A 15,936-nucleotide genomic window follows, 5' to 3' on the forward strand; every position below is an offset into this window, starting at 1 on the left:
AGTGAGCTCCTGGAGAGTTCAGCTTCCCGGTGTTACCTGCTGCAGGTGCTCTGTGCTGCTTGCATCCTTGTTGACATCCAGGTTCACAAAGCAGACCTGGGAAAAAGAGGAAAAAACAGTCAATTAAATGAAAAACCTAACAGGCTTTTTGGAAGAAAGCAGGAATCAGTTTGGGGAACTGTTTTGCAAGTCCACACATTTTATATAGGTTGGCATAGAAACAATCATTTCACCTTTGGGTTCCTACACAGGTCTGTGGTGCACTGCTGAGAACTCCCCAGTGGTCTCAGCAGATGCCCTCTTCCTTTCATGGCCCAAACACAGTCAAAATGCCTGCTTGCATTAGAGTCATGAAGAGTCCTAACATAATCTTCAGCTCTGTTTTTGAATCTCATGCAACAGATAAAAGGACTTGTAATGCTCCAAGCCCTTGTCCACAACTCTGATGAAGCCTTCTCTCCATTTCCCTGTGTTCTCTTCTTGTTTCTTTCCTCCACCCACTTTCAATACAATTGTGATAAGCAGATCTCTTTTTGCTTTAGTATTTTAGTTCATTTTAACTGATTTAATCTGGAATTAGTTGCTTCTTATTTCTGGTCATCTTAGATCAAAGAGTGAATAAGTTAGCTTAAAAACAGTAGGCACAATATTAAATAATTTCAACTGATAAAATAATTCCTATGATTTAAATTCCAAAATCATTTCATAGATAGAAAACTACTATGAATATTTAGATGGTGTTGAAGAGAAGAAAACTTGAGCAAGAAAATGAACTATGTTCTTGAAAGATAAAAAGGCTTTAGTTGGGCATGGGATGGGGCAGGTGTCCTTAGTAGGTTAGAAAGCAGGAGTAATGCCTGGAGGTGAGAAAGTACAACACACTCTCAGGAAACCAAAGAATCTGACTGAAACAGATGCCTTGAGAAAGGGCAGTGTCAGAAATAAGAACTTGGAAGACTCATGTTAAATAAAATAATGTGAATGAGGTTTTATATTTTGCCAAAAATCACCATATAATATATATAAATATATCTTATTGTTAACCAGTTAATTTTCCCATACACAACTGAGAAAATTAATCATCAAGACATTTAATGCACTGTTTGAATTTATTAGACGCCTACTAATATCTGCAATTGGTTGTTTGGTGTCATGGTTTTATTAGAGTGCATCTATTTTTGAGATTAACATAAAAACATAATTGAAAGCTTTTGGAAAAGTCACTTAGAACTAAAACATGTTGCTAAAGTATAAAGATCACTGCTGCGGAACTCCCAAACACTAGAGATTTCCTTCAGTGTCATAGGCTCACAAGATCCTGCATCCCTGGGACACAGTGTCCTAGGGATTGAGGTAACTTAATGAGCACTGGGGAGGGAGAGGGGCTTGGAATGCTGCCTACATGCTTGTTCAGAGGTTCTGCTCTGGGACAATAGGACGGAAAAGAGGAAGGAAATGGGCATGAGTCCCTTTGCAGACAGCACAAATGGAAGCATAAATAATAGATGGAGCTCAGAAGTAGTTCATGATCTAAGGCAGCTTGAGAAAATTCATACAATAATTGCAACTTTGCTTTTGGAAAGCTGGGTCAATATCCATTAGTGCTCAGGGACTTTTAATAACATGTAGCCAGGGCTGCAGTTTCTGAATGGATAGACAATTTGCCATTCACCTTAAAGAAAGCCCATTACCTTGCTCCTGGGCATCCTACAACCCTTTATATCCTGCATCATGGTGGGAGAAGGTGAAGCAGAGACCGGACATCAATCACAGGCATCTGTAATAGTGCTTCATCTGCCCTCCAATATTGTCTTCCCTCTTCCAAGGATTAATTCTCTTTTGAGTCCTTCTTGGCTAAAAATGAGATTCTGCCTACATCTGAAGGAAATCCTTCACAATTTTAGCTTTGCCAAGATAGAAACATAACCAAATGCAGACAAAACCTGGTTTTACCTAGAGTGTATGTCTTTCTATCTCTTTGTAGTAGAAGAAGATGCAGATCTTTTTTTAAGGTCTGATATCTGTACAATTTTGAAAAAAACACTTCTTTTAGAAAAGGGGTAATAAAATTCTAATTATATCTAAAAATGAATTCAAATTTGGAAAGGCTAATACTAACAACACTGAAATTTTCAGAAAAAAAAAATGATATTTTAACCAATTAACTGCTCAATGCTTTCCCCTGAGATTTTAGGCTGCATTCTCTTTGTTCATCTCTTCATATGGTGACAGTTTTATAATATAATTTTATCTAGGATGAATAGAAGGATAATTCAGTCTTTCTTCAGTATGGCTGATTGAGCTTTTTTCAGCTACAAAATTTTTTATTGACAATCTTAAACATTTTCAGCTTACTATCAAATTTAGTGTGGAATTATAATTTCTTTCACATACAAGTTACTTTTTTTTTAAGTCCTGGGGATTGAACCCTGGGGTGCTTCATCATTGAGCTACATCCCCAGCCTCCCCCAGCCTTGACCCCTACCCCACCCCGCCCACCTTTAATTGTTTGAGGCAGGGTTTCACTAAGTTGGTGAGGCTGGCCTGGAATTTTATATTCCTTCTGTCTCAGCCTCCTGAGTCACTGGGATTAGAGGCATGTGCCAATGTGCCTGTCTTATATGAGTTCTTACAGGCACACTTACTGTTTGCAATATAGTTATAGTTTTGTACTCTACAAATGTAAGTATTTAGATTAATTTTCTTTTGTGTTATTTCCATGGAAGAAAAACAAATGCATGGTGCACTTACAAATTTCATTGCTGCAATACCAAATAAATTGTTTTCTAGTAGAGAAATTTGGGTTGAGTAAGGGTCAATGAGAAACCAGTCATGTACTTAAATTTTGCATGTCTAGTGGCTGGAAGAATTTTACATAGACTAGCTACTGGAGCAAACATACAAGGTAGAGAGTGGTTTTCTTTCCACTCCTATAGAGTTCTGATGTTGGGAACTGTAGAGCATATTCACATGACTTGATCTCTGACCTGACAGCATTTCTGTTGCAATGTCTGGTTGAATTGCCACTCTCTGGGGTAGGAATATTCCTGAAAACCTTTCCCACATGCAGAAGGCTAGCAATCACTTAAGTGTATATGAGAGTGACTCTAAGCCACATAAATATACTTCAGGTCAACACAACCCCAATAAATTTCCCTGAAGCCAGATCCCACAAATGCCCAAGGTCAATCCAATGAGGGACAATAAGATACGATAGGAGTCTGGATGAAAAGAGATAATTGTGCCTAAAACATGACTTTTGAAAAAATTTGCATAAAGAACCCTGTGAATACAGTGTTTGGCCCCATTCCAGGGTCTTGGGAGAGGCCAAAGCATCCTCAAATTTGAGCTTTGACAGTTTTACACTAAATCCACTTCTTGGTGAGATGGTCCACATGATTGCATTGCTCTTGACAAGTTTCCACTCTATGACCTTGGGCTATTTCACTGAGGTTTAGTCATCCACTCATGCTGTGCTCCAAGTGGAGAGGGTCAGACAAGCCTTGGTCTAGAAGAGCTGGAAATGGTGGGCCTGGTTTAGGAGGTTTTGATGAGGGGACTGTGTTCTGCCTCCTGCAGGTGTATGGTGTTTGTGCAGGGTGCTCAGAAAATAATCAATTCAAGGGATTGTTCTTGCTCTTAGGGTTATGATTTTTCTAGAAGCAGGACATATTCCTAAAATGAAGACCCTTAGGCAGGTTGCATATATTGGAGGAAGACATCCAGAGAGCTGGGTTAATCACAAATGCTATCCCAGAGAAGGCAGGTTTTGAGGTGAGATTTGAAGTCAGAGGGGACAATTTGAAAACCATGAGTTGATACTGCATGGACACTGAATGGATGATTTTGCCACCATTAGCACCTGTGAACAGTGACCTGGTAAGAGGATCTATATTAAGCAGGAGAGGAGGAAGAAGGGAAAGAAGCAGGGAAATCCAGAGCAAGACATGCGGCCTAGCTCCCCGAAAAGGGAGAACAAAGGTGGTGAGCAGAATGCCTTTCCTCTTCCACAGTGAGGACTAGGCGATAATTCAGCAGACTTTTAAAAGGTGAATGAAAGAAGGATTAATGAAATAATGAAAAGAACAATTTTATGATATGCTTCCTGAGCAACAGGAATTGAGAGAGACCTGTCAGTTACAAACCCTGAGTCCGCTCTCTGCTTGATGGGTTATTGCAGGAGGTTGTAATGGAAGTTTTGGGTAACAGGAATCATAAAGGAACTGGGGTGAGTGTCATGTCTTATTCAAGTATTGACACTTGGAAAATTGTGAATTGTGGTCTAGGGGTTGGAGAGAATTCTGTTCTGGAGAGGCTGGGGCTGTATGGCAGAGACACCAGGCAGCTGAGAGTCAGGTGTAACTGCTATGTTGGCTGTTCACCTCCATTTGGATGGGTACTCATAATGTGTTTATAGAATTACCTTTTTTCTTCAACATGGTCTGTCTGCCTTCAGCCTTCACTAATGCCACTTTTCTGTTCTTATGGTTTTAAAATGAAACAATGTAGGAATAAATATCACTAAGAAAATGATGCCACTTGTGATTTTGACTTCTACATAATCTGATAAAATGCCCCAAAGTTCTTTATGTAAAACAAAACTTTGAATGTCTACAGGCAATATACAGTTTAATCTCTTTAGTATTGTGGATTATTTACTCAAGCAATCTCAGTGATTTATTTATAACTTCCTTTTTACAAATGGTGTTCTTGTAAGCATTTTTTAAAATAGAAATTTGCTGTAAAATTTTATTAGTTCATAAAACATATTTTGGTGAAAGATTCATGTGAGAAAGAAGCTGACATTTAAAATCTAGTAAAAGAGGATGAAGTAAAATCACTGTAAGTGGATTGTAATTCATAGTGACTTTTGTGTAGTGACTGTATTTACAAATTAAGTCTGCACAAAACAGTAATATTTTATGGGATTAAAAAAAAAAAGTCTGACTTTTGAATTGAATTTACTCTCCCCGACCTTTCCCCCAAAGCTGGTGATGATTGTCAGCATGCTGATGAGCAGAATGCCTTTCCTCTTACACAGTGAAGACTCTGGCCACACTTCAGCGGACTTAAAGAAGGTGAATGAAAGAGGGAATAGTGAAATAATGAAAGGAATAATTTTCTGATATGTTTCCTGAGCGATAAGAATGGAGAGAGACCTGTGGGTTATAAATCCTGAGTGAGTCTGCTCTGTGCTCAAGGGGTTATTGCAGGAGGTTGTAATGAGAACTTTTGGTAACAGGAAACCCAAATAGAGTTTTGTGGAGGAACTGGAGTGAGTGCTGTGTCTGGGAGATTCTGCATTATGGTCCTAGGAGTTAAAGAGAATTCTGTGCATGGAACCTATAAAACTGTAACCCAGAAACTGTAAGGACAGTTTTAAGATTCTGTATGTTGACTTTAGTCAACATTTTAGGTGATTCAGATGATCAAATGCAGTAGTGGAGAAATGTCTTCGTGCTTTGTTTGAACTAAGGACCAATCACTATGTGAGAGGTTAGATGGTGGCAGAGTTTTCAGCCCCAAAGTGATATTCTGACTTCCTCTGTTGGCAATCTTTCTGTCTCTCTTTAAGTCAGCCAAAGCCATCAGGGAAATCATTCTTATGGAGATCCTGCTTAGCAAATGTTAATCAAAAGCAGGATGTCAAATTGCCTTTAAAATCTAGCCATTTCAATGTTGAATATGACCAAATAGATACTTATGGTTTATCTTAGAAGAATGTCAGTTCCTTTTTTCAGCTTCTAACAATGAGCCATCTGGCCATGTGAGATATGACAAGATCTCTTAATTTGATGGCATCAAAATGCTGATCAACAAAGCTTCCAAGGAAAAAAAATTGCCTGCTTTCTTCCCTCAACCAAAGACTTCTGCTAGATTCAGGACCATGGACCAAAATTATCTTCTGAAGAATATCACATTTTCTCTGATTAGTACTTTAAGCTGATGATACTAAAATGGCAATTTTGTATCAATGTTGGTATCATCATGCTGGCAGACATTCTGGAACACATTTGACCACTGGAGAAAATACTGCATTTGTATCCAGTTATTACTTTGAAATAATTGCAACAGTTTCACCAAGATGAAATATAAAGTGGTATTTACTCTTGAGACTGTAAAAAGAATTTATTGTCAATATCTTTTAAAAAATATATTTGAAATGCTGTTTTGGGGGCAATTTTCAAGCAGTTTGTGAATGATCTAAAATTTTCTAAAAGATGAAAGATTTTTTATATTAACCATACAGGAAGCCAATTTTATTGCTAGCTTAAAATTTTTTAAAAATCCCTTTTAGTCATACACAACATCAGGATGGACTCTGACATAATCACAAAGGCCTGGAACACAGTCTGCTGTAATTCACCCCGCCCAAGCTCCACTCTAGAATCCCTCAATCCATTTAGTCAGTTTGTTAATTTAAGTTGGTGTCCTGTGGATACACTCCATGCCAGGTTCCACTGTGCCACATCTATGCATGCAGATCAGATTTATATTGATCTTGATGAAATTCCCTACCTCCCTCTCCCATACTAACTCTGCACCGATCATGAAGGAATTTTTCTCTAAGTTTAAGGAAGATTCTAGATTCTGGGATCAACATCATTTTAACCTGTGAGGGCTTTCAGGGAGTTAAATCAGGGTTCTTGAAATACTTGTTCATAAGAAGTCAGGTCTACACTCCTTGAAATTGTAACATCCCTAAGGAAGGCATAGTCTCGGTGTGGGGTAACTTGTATAGTAAGTGAATGTGGGTGGGGGTAGTGGTCTAGGGTACTGGCCAGGAAGGGCTGCCATCACTGGCTCTGCTCTTGGCTCCTGGGCTCTTGTGGCAAAGAGACCATAGTCAAGCCCAGTGGCTTGTCAGTTGTCAGATGAGCTCTAGAAACTGAGTGTCACCTTCTACCAGTCAGGAATCTTAATGTAAAGAGTACCCCTTAGGAGCATGCTGATTTCCTGAAAGGGGAAGGAGAATAATGGAAGTGAAAATTGAAGAGCTGGTAGTATGAGAGAGAAGAGAAAGAGAAAACAAAGAAACAAGGACATTAGCAGGGCTCAGAATCATGTCCTGGCTTGCTTCCAGAGGGAGTCATGCTTGGGATCTGAAGACTGGAAGCTTTGGGTCTGCTTCTCCTGGCTTGCTGACTGTTGGAACCAAACCTATGGGGATGGCACAGCAGAGCGCACTGGGCAGAGCTCTGCATTTACATATTCCCAGGCTCCACACCAGCACTGCTCAGTTGCTGCCTCTTAGTTTAGAGCCTGAGGATATTAGTTACTGTTATTATTTATTTTAAAAGATAAAAGCTTTATTGAGACACAATTTACATACTATATAGCATAGCCAAGTAAAGTGAGTAATTCAACAGCATTTAGCATATTCTTCATTCTCCAAAGAAACCGTGTGCATTATAGACACTCTCTATTTCCCCCTCAGACACCCTCTACCCAGCCCTGGACAACTCCCATAGTTCTTTATATCTCTATAGGTTTGCCTGTTCTGGACATTGAATATGAATGTATGTGTTTGGGGGTGTGACTGGCTTCACATAATGTTTCTTAAGTTTATCTGCATCATAGTGAGTCTTAACAATTCCATCACTGTTTTTTGCAAAATATTATTTCATTGTATGGGCATACTGCATTTTGCTTACCTAACCATTTGTAGATGTTTGGTTGTTTCTTAGGAATGTTTTTGTTTTGTTTTGTTTTTGTTTTTCAAAATCTTCCCTGATGAGTGAGGATTTGGAAATCTTGAGATAAAATGATCCTTGAGCAATTCTGTCACCTCCCATCCTCCTGGTGATGCAACCTTGCTCTTGTGATCCTCTCCCACTGGAAGGCGTGGTCTTAAGAAAAAGTGACACCAAGAATGATGGGGGAAGGGTTGAGTCATATTTCCCTTGGAACTGGACTTATCTAGAAGTTTTACTTTCTAAATAAAAGAAAAAAAGTATGCTAGACTTGGCTCCACTTTGTTTACATTTTTCCTCCTGGAGGTTATTTAGATTACTGATATAAAATAAGTTTGATAAATTTCTGAATTTCCAACAGTTATACCCTGGGACAGTGCAAAGAAAAGCAGACTGCGTAGATGAATTATTATAGGCACTGAGGATGATGGTGAAGGGTCTACTATTCTGCAGCAAAGTGCTTTTTGATCAAGGTGGTTACTCAAACTTCCACTTTGCCCATTGAGAGGAAGATGGGCTGCAGGAAGCCTCTGGAATCACCAGGAAGTTTAATCAGAATCACCCTTTCTGGGGTGCACGCACTAGTGTGTATGGAGCATGAGGGTGTGAGAGGAGTCACATTGCTGAGAGATGGGTATGGCCTCAGGAGGTGGGAGGTGTGATGCTGTTTTTGCTGATCCAGGAACATTCAAGACCAACACCTACAATTCTTAACCATTCTCCAGCTAAAAAGAATGGTTCTAGACTTCTCAAAATTCTTCATCCTTAACCGCCTTTAAAAAAATAAATAAGCCTTTACTTTTCCTTTGTATACCTTTAGTTCAAAGCTGCAACTCTAGGGCATCTGAGCAAATGTGCTTTGAGGAAAGAGTGATAGAGGGAGAGAGGCTGCTCCTGGGTCACCAAAGCCAGGAATAACCCAGATCCCCCATGTTTTCTTAGTGAACAATATGACCAAAGAACTAAGAAAACAAAACTGGAGAAGTAGGTAAACAACTAACTCATTTTCAGATCTTCAGAAAGAATCCTATGTTTTCAGGGTAGAGAGCTCATTCTGGGTCCAGAATGTGAGACGTTCCTAAGTTTCATCTAAGCCCAGGAACGGTGATTGAGGTGTTCATACTGACTCTTGAGGATTCTCAGGGGAAAACCATGCCTCAGTGGCGAGAATGTTCTCTTCCTCTGAAGCAGGAGAGTGTACAGGTGACAGAAGATGGCTGTAGCTGCCCAGCTTCAAACCTAAGCTCCACCAGCTATGGATTGTGACATCTTGACGAGCCAGGTGGGGATAACGAAGTACTTGCTTTGCTCAATTTCTGTGCAGATGAAATGAAACACAAAATAGAGAAAAGCATTGTTTGGTCTCCCTTTTCCATGGGCTTGTTTCCACACAGAATTGGATGACATTTTATTGATTTCTGGACTGTAGTCTGTGAGCATGAATTATTGAATATTGCTGCTCTACAATTTCTTTTTTTTAATTTATTTTTTATTGATTGTTCAAAACATTACAGAGCTCATGATATATCATCTTTCATACATTAGACTCAATTGGGTTTTGAACTCCCATTTTTACCCCAAATACAAATTGCAGAATCACATCGGTTACACACTCACATTATTGCATAATGGCATATAAGTGACTGTTGTATTCTGCTACCTTTCCTATCCCCTACTATCCCCCCTCCCCTCCCCACCCCTCCCATCTTCCCTCTCTATCTCCTCTGCTGTTGTTCAATTCTCTCCCCGTTTTTCCCCCCTCCCCCTTGCCCCTCATAACCTCTTATAATTTTGTGTATCATTAAAGGTCTCCTACCATTTCCATATGCTTTCCCTTCTCTCTCCCTTTCTCTCCCCCCATTCGTCTTTGTTTACTGTTAGTCTTTTCCTCATGCTCTTCCTTCCTGTTTTGTTCTTATTTGCTCTCTTTATATCAAAGAAGACATTTGGCATTTGTTTTTTAGGGCTTGGCTAGCTTCACTTAGCATAATCTGCTCTAATGCCATCCATTTCCCTGCAAATTCTATGATTTTGTCATTTCTTAGTGCTGCATAATACTCCATTGTGTATAGATGCCACATTTTTTTTATCCATTCATCTATTGAAGGGCATCTAGGTTGGTTCCGCAGTCTAGCAATTGTGAATTGTGCTGCTATGAACATCGATGTGGCAGTATCCCTATAGTGCGCTCTTTTAAGGTCCTCAGGGAATAGTCCGAGAAGGGCGATAGCTGGGTCAAATGGTGGATCCATTCCCAGCTTTCCCAGGAATCTCCATACTGCTTTCCAAATTGGCCTCACCATTTTGCAGTCCCACCAGCAGTGTACAAGTGTACTCTATTCCCCATATCCCCGCCAACACTTATTGTTGTTTGACTTCATAGTGGCTGCCAATCTTACTGGAGTGAGATGGTATCTTAGGGTGGTTTTGATTTGCATTTCTCTGATTGCTAGAGATGGTGAGCATTTTTTCATGTACTTGTTGATTGATTGTATGTCCTCCTCTGAGAAGTGTCTGTTCAGGTCCTTGGCCCATTTGTTGATTGGGTTATTTGTTATCTTATTGTTTAATTTTTTGAGTTCTTTGTACATTCTGGATATTAGGGCTCTATCTGAGGTGTGAGGGGTAAAAATTTGTTCCCAGGATGTAGGCTCTCTATTTACCTCTTTTATTGTTTCCCTTGCTGAGAAAAAACTTTTTAGTTTAAGTAAGTCCCATTTGTTTATTCTTGTTATTAACTCTTGTGCTATGGGCGTCCTATTAAGGAATTTGGAGCCCGACCCCACTATATGTAGATTGGAGCCAACTTTTTCTTCTATCAGACGCAGCGTCTCTGATTTGATATCTAGCTCCTTGTAAAAGCTATATACGCTAAACCTCAGGCTAGCATCATCCTAAACGGAGAAAAACTGAAGGCTTTCCCTCTAAAATCTGGAACAAGACAGGGATGCCCTCTATCACCACTTCTATTCAATTTAGTTCTCAAAGTACTAGCCAGAGCAATTAGACAGACAAAAGAAATTAAAGGCATAAAAATAGGAAAAGAAGAAATTAAATTATCGCTATTTGTGGATGACATGATAATATACTTAACAGACCCAAAAGGGTCTACAAAGAAGCTGCTAGAGTTAATAAATGAATTCAGCAAAGTGGCAGGTTATAAAATCAACACGCATAAATCAAAGGCATTCCTGTATATCAGCAACAAACCTCTGAAATGGAAATAAGGAAAACCACTCCATTCACAATATCCTCAAAGAAAATAAGATACTTGGGAATCAACCTAACAAAAGAGGTGAAAGATTTATACAATGAAAACTACAGAACCCTAAAGAGAGAGACAGAAGAAGATCTCAGAAGATGGAAAAATGTACCCTGTTCATGGATAGGCAGAACTAACATCATCAAAATGGCGATATTACCCAAAGTTCTCTACAGGTTTAATGCAATGCCAATCAAAATCCCAATGGCATTTCTTGTAGAAATAGATAAAGCAATCATGAAATTCATATGGAAAAACAAAAGACCCAGAATAGCAAAAGCAATTCTAAGAAGGAAATGTGAATCTGGAGGTATAGTGATACCAGAGTTCAAACTGTACTACAAAGCAATAGTACCAAAAACAGCATGGTACTGGTACAAAAACAGGCAGGTGGACCAATGGTACAGAATAGAAGACACAGAGACTAATCCACAAAGTTACAACTATCTTATATTTGATAAAGGGACTAAAAACATGCAATGGAGAAAGGATAGCATCTTCAACAAATGGTGCTGGGAAAATTGGAAATCCATATGCAACAAAATGAAATTGAATCCCTTTCTCTCGCCATCCACAAAAGTTAACTCTACAATTTCTTTCATATAAAAGTGGCAATTTTGTAAGGTTTAATCTAAATTTGAGATGGTATATTTATAAAGACTAGCTATTTCTGAGAATGCAAAACAACTAAAATTTGTCTTCTTGTGGTAACTACCTTTTATATAACTGTAACTCTATTTACTTGGAATATTTATTTCAGTTTAATTTTATAAGCATTATTTCCCAACAAAAATCATAATTTGCTTTTGTCTAAACCTTTAAGAGATACATATATGTACAGACTTTTAACTTGTTTTTCAGGGCTATGGAACACTTAATTAGGAAATGCTTTCCCTCTTGTTCCTGGAGGCATTTATAATTTAATTCACCTAAATGCACAACAGTGTTATGGTTTTTGCTATTATCAAGAGTTATAAAACTAGTGGGTGATTATAAGAGACATGAAATTGGCATCCAACTATGTCTATGGAAGTACCAAAATTACAATTTTCAACAAAATTGTAGATATGTTAAACCACCAACCATTGCTGAATCATTATTTATTAATTCCTAAATATAAACATGGTTTTTGAGAGAACTTATAGACCTGAGTCAATAGAGCCCCTATTATTAAGAAAAACAATCTTGAATCAGAATTATAACAGCTCTTCTGTGCAAATCAGCCTCTTGAATCCAATGCATAACTTCAATTTCTCAGCACAGTGTGTGAAAGTATAAATGGTTTGGCTCTGTTCTAAACTTTTAAAAAATAGTTGAGGGGGTTGTAGATGTAGCTTATTGGGTCAGTGCTCGTGTAGCATGTACAAAGCCCTAGTTTTGATCTCCAGTACCACAAAAATAAATTGCATTAAAAATAATTGAGGGTACATTGTTCATCCTCAGGTGTGAAAAGGCAATTATATCTTTGACTATGGAAAAACAATGCTATAGACATATTTATTGAACATAAATATGATACATTTTTAGATTTTTGTAGAATTTTATGTTTTTAACATTCAAGTAATCCTCCATTATAGGTAATTGCTTTTTCATCTTTTCAGTAATAAGATAACCTTCAGTAATTATCTTTTTTCTCTTCTTGAAGCCATATACATTTGCACAAAGAAAATTTTTTTTAAAAATATAGACACTTAGAGTAGCTCAATTATTTAGGCTGTGTCACATTGTTATGTTTTGGTCAATGAGAGACCACATAGATTATGGTGGTCTCAGAAGATTATAATGAAGCTCAAAAATTCCTATTGACTATTGATATGGTAATGTTGACATACTGCAATGAATTACATGTTCATGGTGATGCTGATGTAAATAAACTTACTTAACTGTTAACCATATAAAAGCATAGCACATATGATTATGTGCAGGACATCATACTTGGTGATGATAAATGACTATATTACTGGTTTATCTATGTATCATTTTTTAGTGTGTACTTATTATATTTATAAAAATGTTTACTCTAAAACAGCAAGCCACAATGCACCCAGCAATAGCCTCATGCATGTCATATTTACTGTCTCTTGATTTCATCATTTTAAAATGTGCTTGAATTTATCTCATGTTGTTTTGTCATCATGACACTAAAAGCAATAAGCCATACATATATATGTATAAAATATGTTTATGTATAATTATATATATTATAACACATATATAATGTTGTACACACACACACATGCATGTGCACACATACTATATAGCTTAGGTATATAGTAGACTATACCATCTATGTTCATACAAACACACTCCACGATGTTTGCACAGTGACAGTATTGCCCAAAGGCACATTTCTCAGAACATATCCATGTCATTAAGTAAATTATGACTAGAGATACAAGGCAATTTAAATACTTTTAATCACTGTGAATAAATGATTAGAAAGACTCATTTTAAATAATAAATAATTTATCTGAACTTGATCTCTCACTTGTACCTCTCACATTTTTGACAACTAAACTACTAATGACAGACACTACCTCTTCAAAAACCTCAGGTCTCCTTGAGCCCACACTGAGCTTCTTCAGATGAAGCATTGCTAAAATGCCTTAGTACAGCTAAATCGTATGCAGAGTAGAACTCAGTGGCAACCACTAATGCACATCTTGAACCACTCTGCACGGGGAAGTGGTGATAGAGGATTCAGCCCTCAAGCATAAATGCTAGGTACTTCTTTATTTGGACAGAACTATCCAGATTTCTGTCTATATTGATAAAGGGCTTTGAAAGTGGTTCTCAATCCTGTTTCCTTGGATTGCTAAGAACCACTCTGTTGGGCCTGTTCTACGTCTGTCAAAGATTTTAGTCCAAGGCATGAATAAAATTTTTTGTCCCTGTAGAATATATTCATAGGTTGCTTAGAGATTCATTAATTTAAATGTTCTAAAAGACTGGCAGATACTGAGAAGTAACTCACTTTTCCAATAAATGACCATTAAATTCAAGTCTTTGAAAAGTGGAATTTTGAGGTCTATATTTCCCACATAATAAGTAAATAGATAAAATAATTAGAAAAAGTCAAGGCCAAACAAAGCATGAGAGGGACATATATCATAGAGAATAGGATTAAAATGTCTTTTGTATTTGTTTCCTTTGACAATGATTCTAAGGAATCACTAAAACAGAGCTTGGAAGACAGAGTGCTAAGTGAAATAAGCCAGAACCAGAAAGACAAATAAATATCAGAGGATCTCACTTATATATGGGACCTAGAAATAACTTGTAGAAATAAAGAATAGGTTGGGGGTTATGAAGAGCTGGGGGTCAGGGAATGGGGATATGCTGGCCAAAGCCTACAGACATCCAGGTGTAAGATGAGCATGTTCTAGGGACCTAATATACAGCATGGTGATTATCATCAATCGGAACATATTATCTACTTGAATTTTGATAAAGGAGCAGATTTTAAGTCTCTTCACCTAACACACATGCAAATGCACACTCACAGTGACTATGGGTGGTGAAGAGTGTGTTAATTAATTTGTAGTCATTTGCAGGTATCAAATCATCACACCATAGACTCTGAACACATGCTATTCTTTATCCATTAAATATTTTAAAGTAATTTAGTTTTTTAAAAAAACCTATTTCAAAAGGTGTGCTGTAATCATGTGAGACATTGGATTTGATCCTCAGCACCACATAAAAAATAAACAAAATAAAGTTATTGTGTTCATGTACAATTAAAAAATATTCTTAAAACGATATGATATAAGATGGGCACTGTTATTAATGTTTTTGCTCTCTGTTGGTAAAAGTAATGTGCATTCTGATTTATGCTATTTTTGTCCATTTTATTTACTCCCTTGAACTTTATTCATTTAAGGTAATGACTCTTGGAAAAATTGACCTTCGTGATGTGGGAGGTAGTTTGAGTTACCTCAGTTGTTGGTAAGGTACGGCAGATAAATCTTGGCAGTTAAACCCCAGTTGCAGAATCAAATATTCAAAATAGATAGGCAATTCAGATGTTTGTTAAACACTATTATCTCTAAAGTTACTAAAAATTACTGACAGCCACAGGGCAGGAAACTGGTTTTTTTGGCATTCCTTTTTAAGTTTCTGACTTTCCTCACTGAGCATCCATTAATTTGGATTCAGCATTTATGGAAGAAAAAAATAGGGAGAAGGAAAGGTGTGTGTGTGTGTGTGTGTGTGGGAGAGAGAGAGAGAGAGATAGAGAGAGAGAGAGAGAGAGAGAGAGAGAGAGAGAGAGAGAGAGAGAGGGGAAGGAAGGAAAGGGAACGGAAGGGAAGGGAAAAAGAGGAGGAGGAGGAGGAGGAGGAGGAGGAGGAGGAGAAGGAGGAGGACAAGAAGGAAGAGGGGGAGGAGGAAAGAATTATTTGTAGCATTATATATTTCTGTCAGAGATTTAAAATTTAAGTTGCAACTGGAGGATTCTGTGCACTATCTATTTGTAGTCTTCAAAAGTCTCTAACAGAATCCCCTCCCTGTGCAAAGAGAGAGACAGCACTGCTTGAGCAAAGTCAGCAGAGTGAAGCCCACCCCTCCTTTGCTCCCAAACCTCATCATTATCCCAAGGCTGTTGACAGCTGACTCTTTCCCACTTGAAAGAAAGGCAGAATACAACTTAAAACCATCTTGGGTTTCAAATGTCTTACTGTGAGTATATGAATAAGAAAATAAACAAAAGTTGAATAACTATCAAAGTCAGTTATGAGGATATGTCTGTCAATGTGTTTCTGGTATTTTAATTTTAATTCACAGAATTTTAGAGAAAGTGGCTTTAAAATCATCTGGTTCAGTTCCCTATCTGTAAGGAAACTAAATTCCAGATAACTGATGAATACATGCCCTTTCCTACAGTTCTGCACTCATTCTTTCATTCATTCATTCATTTGCTTTCACTGCTCATTCCCTTATTCTTTTGGAGAACCTTGGAAGGCAGACTCTGTATGCTTC

General features: G+C 37.7%; 1 protein-coding gene across 2 annotated transcripts in view; it reads right to left on the bottom strand.

Annotated features, from left to right (window-relative positions):
* The window catches only part of SPHKAP (SPHK1 interactor, AKAP domain containing), a 167,571-nt gene that overhangs the window by 41,605 nt on the left and 110,030 nt on the right, over positions 1 to 15,936 (bottom strand). For both annotated transcript variants that reach the window (XM_081262219.1, XM_081262218.1), the window contains exon 4: positions 37 to 96. In XM_081262219.1, coding sequence (XP_081118345.1) covers positions 37 to 96 — 60 coding nt within the window. The remainder of the gene's footprint in view (positions 1 to 36; positions 97 to 15,936) is intronic.

The sequence above is a fragment of the Spermophilus citellus genome (genome assembly GCF_964194105.1).
Source record: "Spermophilus citellus genome assembly, chromosome: 11".
Classification (NCBI taxonomy): domain Eukaryota; kingdom Metazoa; phylum Chordata; class Mammalia; order Rodentia; family Sciuridae; genus Spermophilus; species Spermophilus citellus.